The sequence below is a fragment of the Bolinopsis microptera genome, chromosome 13, assembly GCF_026151205.1.
Source record: "Bolinopsis microptera isolate Bmic1 chromosome 13, MBARI_Bmic_1.0, whole genome shotgun sequence".
NCBI lineage: Eukaryota > Metazoa > Ctenophora > Tentaculata > Lobata > Bolinopsidae > Bolinopsis > Bolinopsis microptera.
The window spans coordinates 5743479-5756163 of record NC_087084.1 but is presented as its reverse complement, the minus strand read 5'-3'; the positions used below and the strand labels follow the sequence as shown (position 1 = coordinate 5756163).

At 36.5% G+C, this 12685-nt stretch overlaps 2 protein-coding genes across 2 annotated transcripts; both read left to right on the top strand.

Annotated features, from left to right (window-relative positions):
• The first annotated feature begins 945 nt into the window (after positions 1-945).
• On the top strand, positions 946-4251 carry LOC134825255 (mediator of RNA polymerase II transcription subunit 21-like). The gene is made up of 4 exons (XM_063837407.1): positions 946-1034; positions 1343-1461; positions 1801-1860; positions 3412-4251. Exons 1-4 carry the CDS (start codon positions 965-967, stop codon positions 3541-3543), a joined length of 381 nt encoding a protein of 126 aa, XP_063693477.1. The 5' UTR covers positions 946-964; the 3' UTR covers positions 3544-4251.
• Positions 4252-4478: 227 nt separating this feature from the next.
• Positions 4479-11952, top strand: LOC134825106 (uncharacterized). Its single transcript, XM_063837244.1, has 6 exons — positions 4479-4648; positions 8346-8503; positions 9337-9489; positions 9678-9769; positions 11234-11287; positions 11450-11952. Exons 1-6 carry the CDS (start codon positions 4485-4487, stop codon positions 11642-11644), a joined length of 816 nt encoding a protein of 271 aa, XP_063693314.1. The 5' UTR covers positions 4479-4484; the 3' UTR covers positions 11645-11952.
• Positions 11953-12685: the final 733 nt, after the last annotated feature.

Here is a 12685-nt window from a genome sequence, read left to right as displayed (position 1 = left end):
GCACATACAGAATGAATGGTTAATAATTTAATATATATGTAGACCAAGGTCTGTGCACGGGATGCTTCCTGGAAGAATCCAGTTCTTTTCTTCTGATAGAAATGATACAAATTCTGAGCAGATTGAATCGCAGTCTGCGTCTGATAAACGACATTACATTGCAGTACTTTTGGCCTTTCTTTAGGCTGATCTTTTCAGCAAGGTGCTTCAAGAATCTTACTATATATAAAGCGAGACGATATATATATATTTATTTGTGCCATTTTACTGACACCACGGCATCAACTTTAACGCAACTTTCCGCAAAAACCGTAAAAGATATACAACTGAAATTTTTTTGACTGAGTCAAATGCTTTTATGCTTTTCAAATCAGCATGAAAAAATAAAAAATTGGCCAAGGAATAATTATTTTAGTGCCCAAAATTTGGACCCCCAAGTGGTGTCAAAAACGCGAATTAAATAGGTAATAATTATTTTAGTCTCTTGAGTCTTGACACCACTTTAGAGTAATACGGGTTCCTGCTAGTTGTATTAATGCCTCCAATGCCATTCATCCTGTTGTTCTGAACACTAGTGGGTTGAACATGGCTTTCTCTACATTCATGACTCTTTCGTTGTGCTCATGTTTTTCTCCTGTCACTGTTGGACTAGGCTTGAGGGTGCAGTACCCTTACATCTGTAAATGCCCTGTCCAGCGGCGACCAGAACGATCTCGCACTGATGTCCAGTCTTAATTGCACCATCTTGTCTATTTGTGCCATTTGGTAATAAGAGTGATGGTGAAACGGGGAGAAGCTGGTACTCTTTTTCAACATCTTTGCACACAGTGGTTAATAGAGAGAATTGTGTCTTAGTGAAACATAGCTACTGTTAATTGATATTTTTACTTAAATTATATGCTTATACTATCCACAATTCTGATAAACACTAAATTGAATTATAATAAATTTTAGGCAGTTCAATATGGCAGATAGAATAACCCAGCTGCAGGAAGAGACAAATCTACTTGCTACTTACATGTGTGATTCAATTGGTGAGAAATATAATAACAATAAGTCAACTTAGAAAACATTTATTCTCAATTGAAGTGTCTTGTTTGTGCAAAGTTTCAGATTAAATTTATTGTGATTCTTGAAAAAACAGAACTTTTCACTGATTCTTCTTTCTCACAATTGATTTGTAGATAAAAATAAGGCTGCACTGGAATGATTTAAATAGATTGAACGATTTATCGTTTGAACACTTAAGTGATAGATGGTAGTGTCCGATTAAGAGCTTTTATATTACACTTTACATGGATTACATTTCATATCACAATATACACACTTTCCCTTTTAACAGGTGTACTGCAGAACAGTGGGGTAAACTCAGACAAAGGCAAAAGTGACATAGCTCTGTTTTCCAAACTGATATCAGACACCAGCAGCAATATTAATCTACTTATAGACTCGTTACCAACGGTAATCTTTGTTATGTTTTGTTTTTCAAATGATTTATTTGACTTCTTGCCACAGATTTTTGGTCAGGTTGTAGCTGGTCTATGATCAATTGATAATTCATCTGAATGTTTCACAAATTATTTTATTTTAAGCAATTTTGCTATCAAATTTTAAAAGATTGAGAGTTTGATGGTTCTAAAATTATTATTTTAAAAGTTGCTGCATTATTGCATGAGTTGACAGTTTTGTTGAATTAACGGTATCACGATACGATTAAATCAGTTATAATTCCCAATTATAAAACGAAAATTGTAACCTCTGCTTATTTGTCTACTACTTAATCTCAATATTATCTCACAGGAACAGGTATCGAGTAGTAATCAATACACCAGACTTCTAGCTTTACTGAAAGAAAATGAGGTAAACTGCCTTTTTTCCTGATTTTATTTTCTGTATTATATATATATTATATATCATACCTGCATTCTCAGTCGAAAGTGCTGATATCTGCTATTTAATGCCGTTATTTTGTTTTGTTAAAATGTTAGATGAATAAGCGATTTTGTTAATTAACAATCCCGGAATCATAATCGAAGATTTATACACAGTGATTTGAAATTTAGTAACAGTAGAATGTAGTACTGTATGACAACGAATAATTATTTAAATTTTTCGAACATTATTGATCATGTAATTAACTGAAATAAGTTACCAGTTGATAATATAATTATAAACAAAAGTTTTTTAGCAGATTTATCATTTTCCTCTCTCTCTCTCCAAATCAACCTATCTACATTCTATTGTATAGGCACTACCTCACTCGTATAAAACAGAAATCTGTTGACACGTTGAATTTCACACCTTGTTCCTAGACACTGTGTACAATGTACTATGTATATAATATTATTATACATTGTATGGTATATTTGACATAGTGTACAATGTATAAAGTAGCAAAGTACTCAATGAGATAGATCTTCATGGGGTTGAAATCACTCCTAACACATTAGTAATGTTTGTGCCTACTGTTAAGAACCTTGGGTTGTTATGGACAATCGGCTGGTATTCAATTAACAAATTGTAAATCTCAACAAGAAATGTTTCCATACTTTACGAAATATCAGAAAAATCCGATTCCTGCTGAATACCAAACAGATAAAAGTCATCGTTAACAGTCTAGTTGTAGCTTGTCTAGATTACTGTAACGGTCTATACTTTGGTATTGGTAAGAAGCTTCTAAATCAACTCCAGTTACTACAAAATGCTGCTGCAAAAGCTGTTACTGGTAAATATAAACATGACCATTTTGATGACGGCTTGTTAAATCTTCACTGACTTGATGTAAAGAAAATAATTGTTTTCAAAATCTTACTGCTGTCTCACAAAGCATTGCTAGGATTGGCACCAACTTATCTGCAGGACATGTTTAGGTACTCACATCATGATCACACATGGAAACTAATTGTACCATCTTTTAACTCTATGTTTGGTGAGCGAAGCTTCTCTGTGGAGTGTGGTGGCTCCAAAGATCTACAATCGTCTGCCTGATACCATCTCATCGGCTCAATCACTGGAATTATTTAAAGCTCTTCTAAAAACGTTTCAGTTTAAACTGCCCCTTCATGAACTTGAAATACTTTATCGATAGTTTATTTTGGTCAATATTGGTGTTCGATTCTTACATATAAGTATCATTTTCTGTCATTAGACTAAGCGATATATTTTCAAACATACGTTACCAGTCCTTATCTTATTCAAGTACTTTTCTGGGATTTAATATTATTATTATTGTATCACAGTCTACAATGTATTATATCGTATATTACTGTATTACAGAATAATGTATTTTGTATTAGAGTATACATTGTAATTGTATTATGTATATTTAAATTGTACACACAAATCAAAATGTATATTGTATAATTAATACTGTATTAGAGTGTACAATGTATAACGTCTATTGTACTTCAGGATGCTGATAAAGAATTGCTGAAAACTAAAAGGCAAGCAGAAAGACAGCTCGAACTAATCAAGGCAGCTAGCTCGCATATAGCGTCCACTCAGCTTAAAATACGAACTGAACTATCTTCTAAACTTTCTTGATGAAGTTTACGCCTTCTTGGGAATTTAGTTCCTTTTAATTGGATAATTAATTACCTTAATTGGATTATTAAGTGTGTGTGTGTTTAATGGCAAGAGATATTAAGAGATTCACACTGTGTACTGTGTAGCCTGCTCTGGCTTTATCCCGGAGGAGAAAGGATTGAGGGATAATTTTTAACAAATTTTCGTAACCCCACATAAGATATTTGGTGGAAGTTAACTTTTTAAGTCGATTATTCAATTTTGATGTGCTCTTTTCACCACATCATGATTTATACCGTCATGTTCTTTGACACTTTAAATATGTAAGAGTTACAGGGTATTGTATTGTACATTCTACACACTCGGCCAGGTATTACGACATGTTTTTAAACTGATATTAAATTGTTTGTTAAACAGAAAAGATACCAGACATATCTCGTGTGTTAATTAGTTCAGAGAGGCAAAACTTCAGCTGCAGACTGCAGTTAGGATGTGAAATATAAGGAGCAACCCTACGATCTCTGACAATATTTGCGGAAATTTAATAATTAATAGTTTTAATTACCGAGAGCTCTTTTAATTATTTAATTAATTTGCACATATTTTTAATTAATCGAACCATGATAACATAGCCCGCATTGAAATTACATTTTCAGAATAAATTAGCTGCCTCTAATTAAACGGGGTCTAACCTTTTGTACATATATTAATTATTGTTTGTTTTTCAATTGTCTATAGTACTGCCTAACATAACCAAATTAACCATGACTCTGCAAAATTATAGATCCAGTTTCAACCTTTTTTCCCGGATAAAATTCTACTTTTCAAACATTTAAACTCTTATAATCGATTATCGTATCTAGTGTTGACTGTTTAAGTACATTTCTGGGATGACTAATTCCTGCTAATTATAAGTTTTATCTTAAAATTAGTGTCATTAAATTTATTATTATTAGGCTATGACAACAACGGTCCTGGTAGCACGTGCTACCGATGGCTTTCTTCTCTCCTCCAACAATAAAAACCTTCCAAAAAGCACGCTGAGGAAGTGCCAGTCGCTTCTTCATAATCAGAACCAATTATTGAGACAAGTGTCTTTGGAGAGTGGAGACTTCGTGTACCAGTGAGTAGATTGGTTTATAAATTAATGTAGTTTTTTAAATTTATAAAGCTTAATTATAGTGAATTATGTTATGTGGATAAAATTAAGTTTTAAAGGTTTTTTTAATTCTGGTGGTATACGACGATACCAAGAGCTCACTTTTGATGTACCTTACTCGCCATGTTCACAAAAAGTTACCATTTTTTCCCTATCCATGACTCAAGTGCCGAAGGCACAACAGAATCAAGGACAAGGGTTAGCGAACAAGGTTTTTTTTTATATGGTAGCTTGTGTTCGTCACCCGCTGTCGTTGTCGTCGTACGTGTCCTTCGTCGTTATCGTCGTACTTGCCTGTGCGCACAGTTGTCGCTCACTTTCCTCACTCCGCAAAGTTATTTTGCATGATATTCTGATTCAAATTATTGTGTTTGCGCGGCGCTGAACTGATAAAGTAAATCGTTAATTTCACCATGTACGTATCCGCTAGCCACTAATTTATGAAAAGTGAAAGGCTTAACTGAGTTAGTCTCGAGTTAGTATTACTATAATTATATGCACAAATTATATGCACAAATCCGTGTCAGCTTGCATAAACAATAAACTCACAATGTTCACTAGTTTTGATGAAAAATTGTGATTGATTGTTTTGGTGAATCGAGTTTCTGAATTGTAAAACCTCTACTTACTTTAAATATAACAAAACACATATTTAAATCTGAGTTAATAACCAAATACTGTTTTAGAATTATTACACCAGGTCAAAAGTAAAACTAGAAGGCTGAAGGCAAATATACTCCTCGAAAAAATGGTGCAATTTTACAATTTGGATACTCATTTCACCATCAAAATCATTCACAATTTTTCACAATTTTTCACCATTGGAAACCCCCCGAACTACTCATTTTACTTTTAGTAGGGAAAGCCCGTGTTCACAGGAAGGAAGCTAATAGTAATCTTTGATAGCCAGTTTTAAACGCATCAAAAAATATCCATCACGACCGAAGATACAGCCGATTAAAATGTATCTCGCACTGAACACAACGTAATTACCACAAAACCGATCAGAATGTCGCTCGCAAATCTTTACACGTGCACGTGTGTGTTTCGACACCGTTACCATGGTTACTATGCAACCTTTTGCTTTCGTCGTCGTATAGACAGACAGAAATAATCTTTCGAATTATAATATTGATTTTACAGTTTTACATTCCACATCCGGTATGGTTATATAATACACTCAAAGATATCTCTCTATTTCAATGATATTGATGTATCGGATGGTAGGGCTGGTTTCAAGTACAGATCGCTGTCAAATCCAACGATAAGCAGTGACCTTCGGCACTTGAAACCTCCTCAAGTCTCCACTGATTGATTTACCATAATTATGTAATATATTGTTGAGCAGCATAAATAAATTTTTAACTAAACAATTGTTTTATTATTTTACTGAATTGTTTAAAATTACATGAAATAATTAACATTCAAGTACACGTGATCAGGTCACATGATCAACATTATATCCAGCTAAAACTTTGGGTGAGAAAAAACTTTAAAAAACAAACATTCTAAACACATTCTAGTGTTCGAAATAAATCTAGTTCTAAATTACAATTTTTCAATGGTGTAACTGTTAAAACTTTGTAAATGTTTATAAGTTCAAATTTATTAACAGCTCAACTGTATTAACTGTTTATAAGTTCATATCTATGATCAGCTCAACTGTATTAACTGTTTATAATATTTATTAACAGCTCAACTGTATTGAGCTTGACTTTTTCCCATGAGCTCATTCTTCTGTGCCTCCACTGCGCTGTACTGTTTCTCAGCTATACCAATGAGAAGGTTTTCGTTGTTGACACGGTCCGCTGTACCGGCCCCTCCCGGCGTGCAACAAGCCATGCTGACACTCTTGAATCTGTGGAGGGTGTCGGATTATTATACACTTAATTAGGGAGGCGGTTAGTTGACTTTTTGTTGATAAAATCATGGTGTGAAAAGCTGTAAAAATTTTAAAAACCTGAAATAATAATAATAATTTGCAAATTACAGACGAAAAGAATCTAAAATTCATTTAGAATTTTAAAACTTAAAGTTCGTGACCTCTTACTATCTATAATACTGTAGTTTTTAAAGGTAAATATAAACAAACCTGAAGTACCCTAGAAATAGAAGAAAGAAGATAAAGATCGTGTAAATCACGAGGAGAATGGTCCGGATATCCAACTTTTCCGTGAAATCGGAAACGGAAGTTGTCATGATCTTGGAAATAGCCTCAACTTTAGCAAACAGCTTCAAAACAGTCAGAGCGAATAGTACTCTCAACTTCACGACGAAAACGTACAACATAATTTGGAATATCAGCGGAGGGATTATTGGAAGAGGCGTTATATTGACTTTATCGGGTCACGTGGCCGAATGGAAACCACGTGTGGTGGTTTAATTTAGTCACGTGACTTTGAGTTAGTCACGTGACCGTGGGTAATTGTTAGCTGGAGCCGCTGATTGGAAGGTTTTTGACAGGGATAACTTTTGACGGTCTAATAATGGTGGTATTGAGGGTGCCTGTCAGTTTTTGTTATCCAGAATTATATAGGTCACTATCAGTCACACAGTAGTTTTTCAAGCATGACTATGACAAAGTTTTTGGTAGTAGTGCATGCCAAATGAACTTATTCAAGCGATCGATCTAGTTTTAATGAACGGTTTAAGGACCACCCATTGGGGGCCCTCTGTAGATCTGGCTACTACCATTATTTCTGACACGTGACAGTGATTAACCAGTCAGCTTCCAGCGCGGCGTTGACCAATGAAACCCAGTATCACTGTCACGTGTCAAAACACACATGGTTCACTTCCTGACCAGTATCCGGAAAACTTATTAAATACCAATTAATTTAGTTTAACAATCATACTGTCTTTAAAAGCTGCCTCTACTGTGAAATTTTTGTATATCAACAGTAACAATTTTCACAATATGACGTTATTGACGAGTGAAAAATAGAGCCGACAATCTACATTGTACAGTAAAGCCCCGATTTACGGCGCCCCAATTTACCGCGCCCCAATTTACCGCAAACCCCGATATACTGCGGTCATCTCCTTTCCCCCAAATAGGGCTTAACATGTATAAATGTAAACAAACAAAACCCCGATAAACCGCGAAACCCGATTTAACGCGGATGTTTCCTTTCCCCAAAATCTAATTATAGTTATTTTGTTTCACCCATAAATCTGATCATGTTATCACTTATTTTGAGGAGAGCCGCTCAGACATGGGCACCGTATTGTGTAAATTGTTTATTTATATAATACTAGAAAACCCGTGGTCACAGGGAGGAACCTAATAGTATTCTTTAGAAGTCAGTTTTAATCGTGTCAAAAAGTATTCATCCCCACCAAAGATACAGCCAATCAAAATGTTGCTCGCACTGAACACAGCGTAATATCAACAAAACCGATTAAAATGACGTTAAAACAATCATTGCACGTGCGTGTAACAATCCTCGTTACTATGGTTACTTTGCAACTTCATATTTCTCATCTATTTGCACTTGGGCGGTCGTACAGACGACAAAGATAATTCTCTGAATTATAATAGAGATCATACAATATCTCTGTCACGCTCGCATAGTAGCGGGGTAGAAAAATACTGTGTTTATTTTCGTTTTCGTTTCGTATAAAATAATGTTCCTTCAAATCAAGACTGACTTTGTCCCAGTTTTCAGAAAGGACAAATAGTAAGCGTCCTCCTGATAACAGAATTCGGATACTCTGGAATGGAGGCCTTTACTCGAATAGTTGAGATAGAGGAGATGTTCGTGGAGGCTATGGGCGAGGACAAGATACGGCGTGCAGCCACATTGCTATCCAGCGGAAGTAAGTTTTAAGTTGAATAGGGTTTTTAGATAAGAAACATGATAATAATAATAAGTTTAATAATGCCATTATTAAGATACTAGTTAGTGTAACCCGTGCCTTCGGCCGGAACTTTACTGTCACAGTTGCAATGTAAAAGTATACAACCGCATTATATATTTGATATCACGCATAACGCTGTCTTATGAAAGTATGAAATCTCCCTACAGTTGAAACAAAGCGGCCGCAAGAGTGAGCTCTAAGCTTATAGTATTACGTGGGGCTAAACTAATTACGGTACATGTTATCCTCCTCGTTCTCTCTCCCATCCATTTATGTCACATTTCTGGAACAAAATTATCAATTAAACCACTTACCACCGGCCGATTTTTATAAAATTTGCTTATGGGCTTCGTCAGAGTTTTGTCAGCACTATACCGAAAAAACCAGTCCCGTAACTATTACCGTTTTTTTGTATAATCGTTCGGAAATTACACACAGACACACAGACACACACACATTCTGGTGTTATTAAGTTGATACTCACTGCTCAGCAGTATTTACTCTAGTCATCCAGAAATGTACTTGGATAATAGGTAAGGACTGGTAACGAGTACTTCAAGCCTGAACAACTTAATCACTAATTATCACTAAACCCACCAGTTAACAGTGTTTGAAAATCGTAGTGAGGTGTGACCACCTTCCCAAGATAACCTTAATCTATCAATATTTTAATAATATTATGTGCATTGTGCAAAGAAATTCATATCCGTATTCAGTGTCCTGAAATAACACAGCATGGTTTACCCAGAGTATAAATGAGTTGTTAAGAGCTGATTGATCGACTTTTTCAGGTGATCTACTAAGACGAGCCCTCCTAAATGAGTTTGATTCTCAAGGGTGTATAACAAACGGTGAACTTCCTCCACGTCAAAACATTTGTACTGTTTTGGAGAAGATCAAGGGACAACCGTTTGGGTTTTCTAATAGAGTCCTCAAGAAGAAAAGTAGGTCAAGTTATGATATACATGTAATCAATAATTTGGACACTTCGTATTTTATAGCCGATTATCAATTTAAAGCGAATACAGTGAAGAGTTTGTAAACGATTGTTGATCAAAATGACTTGGTAACCATGCCATGCCAACCCCTCCCCCCCCCCCCCCCCTCATGCCATAACGTACAAACTTATCAGGAAAGATTATGCTGGAGTGGAAGGAAATCTGTTTATTAGTCCCGCTAACCCTGATTGCTTTCTTCAAAACTATCATCGCTATAAAAGTTGGGGTGAGTTACGTGTTTAAGAATTTTGCTTTTTTTCTCAGGGGGTTCTCTAAAGATTAGTACAGCAGGGTACCCTTGGAATATTTTAGATCTTTTGGCAGGCGGCATGCCAAACAATCTAGAATCTGCCTGCCGCAGGGCGCAGGCCCCATCTCATTTAACCCTCAATCCCGGATTTTCCGATCATTCGGCTGAGTCAACCGTAGGGGTTACATAGAAGTCTTTAGTGTACCCTCTGAGACTTAATTAAAATAAGGTTTGAAATAGAAGGCGTTGTTATTAAGGTTTAAAAAGTCCACAATTTTAAAATGTTTCTTTTTCTTTTGAGGCTGTTCTGGAACATTCGCGCGTCTTATTTGAAAGAGTCTCGGGACGGTCTTCTTTAAAGTTTGCTGGAACGCGTGAATACAAATTTGATATATACATAGCGCTCTGTCTTCAATTAACTATAATATATATTGCGCGCGCGCTATGAACTAAAGCCGCGCTGCGCTCGGTGGGGTCGGCCAAGCAGCTAAGAAGCAATGTTCATTATTTATTGCCGAGCTTCGGAGAATTTAACAGTTAGGTTGGAGTTGACCGCACTCCAGGATCATCAGCCGGGTAAGATCCGCAGCAGTGGGACCCCACAGTTCTGTTTCACTTGTGATATATCAGGTTTTAACAGAACTGTAAGGCTGGCACGAAGAGCAGATAGTCCAAAACTATCTTGCTCCCCCCACTGAGACCGCAAGCACGACGTGTTGCTTGGGCCTTTTAAAATAGTAAAATGAGGTCGTTAAAATCCGTGAAGTGGTAGGTAAAATGTCGTGGTTTTGGTTGAAGTCGTAGATGAGATCACACTTCACTCATCAGGCATCGAGATGACAAAGTCACCTTGAGCTGGTCCGACCAATATTTGTCGAGTTGGGATACTCTGACACCCCACTGTAGCTGTTCCGTATTTGGTATTCCAGTTCCGTAACAGTGGACGTTTCTTTGACCAGATGCTGTCTGGGGATGTTGGCAGCTCCTTTTTGTAGCTGCCCGGCTACGTGGTTGATTAGAACGGCGAAGTCCCTGTATCGGTCCGTGGTTCGTCGGTCTAAATCACCGAGTTCATCGTAAAGTTCACGAACGGAGAGGAAAGGGAGACCTCTCTCAAATCCGTGGCAGCAGAAAACCATAGTTCCCCCTCCCATTATGGCACCGCCGAGGAGAACGATGGCAATAAGGATCAAGATTGAACTTGGTTCCATTGAAATAGTGTTTATTATCTTCGCGTAAGAGAGATGAAGTAAGAAGCACTGACCGTATGCGTGCACGTTGTCATGGTTGATGGCAGTTGGCACGTGCAATTTGCGCGTACGGATTCAACAAAGACTCAATTAATGTTCTCGCTCGCGTTTGGTTTGACTTTTAAAAAACACATGATATTGATATCTCCTCGATAGTTTGATGTTTCATTAATATGTCTCATCGTTTCAGGGTCCTATTACGGTGATATCTAACTTTCTATCAACTGTAACCTCCTTCTACCTGGTATAGTTCCTTTTCATTTAATCTTGGTACAATTTATATCAATCCTAGAATTAGCCAGTTCATACTTTTAGTTCAACCATCTAGCTCAATCTAACTTAACACTGTTTTTAGTATTTATATACATGACACGTACAAAGTTAACAAAACCTCCCCTTTTTCCAGGTATTTATCTGTGTACACGGCTTACTAACCAACAAAAGACTGATCGTATCCTCATTCATCCTCCTAATCCTTACTTACGGGACCACCATGGAGTCCATAACATCAGTTGTTTTCAATGGCATATTCGCCTTGTTGACTCTCGCAAATGTCGCTCATTATTATCTAAAGCCAATGAGTGATAAGCCTGAAGTTTGAATCACTTAACAAAGTCTAACGAGATTGTTTATTTTCTCTTTACTGATGTATGAAGCTGGTCAACTTTAGGGATTTCTCTTGATAATTATCCTGACAATTCTCTCAAAACTCAAAAGGCCTGCTACTTTTTGTATTCATCAACGGGCAGCTGAGATAGCCCGACTGAATCAATTCAAATAAGAGGAACATATAAAGAGGTTTATTTAATTACTATAACTATAAACTTGGGTTTGACGTATTATTTGTATTCTGATATTCTGTATAGATGTATTAAGTCTGGACTTTATTTGCTATGTTTATACAATTTTAAGAAGTTGTTTTATTTTTCAACCATTTTTGTCCACCGACACGACAGCGACCAACCACAATCCGGGACAGCTGTCACGTACGTGTCATAACAATCACCAGTTTCCATATCTGTAAGATTGACGAACATATTTGCGGTTTGTTCCAGACTCGTGTTAATATTTGTACCTATCTCTGCGGGGGAGGGGCATTATAATGCTTTCGAATATTGACGAAGGAATCCAGCCACACAACGTTGTGACCACGCAGGCAGATTGTCTTTCAAGTTGCTCTAGCTGCTAGCCACGCCAGTCCCTTTGAGCAGGGAGGAGTTGAAATTTGAGTAAGAGACGGTATAGTACTGAACTGCTACCTTTTTACCTGATCTAGACTGAACACGTACGTCTTCATAACGCGCACTATAGAATTACTCCGCGCACATGTAGAACCTATTCTGAACCCATTTCTGAAGAATGTTCAGGCTAGCATTGTAAGGGAAATTGGTTGCTTGGCACAAGCCGAGTATAAATCGCACTGACACTAGTAAAAAACATCGTTATTGTTTTGCAAATCTCAAATCTGAATTAGGCAAAACTTACCAATTGTGTTACATAGTAGTAAATTATATATATTTCAATTAATCCTTCGATACCCATATCTAACAGACATCGTAAATGCAAGTGTACTATGTACACTTTATACATTGTGATGATGAACAAAATAATGTGGTGTACAAATCAAACATGTTAAAACAAG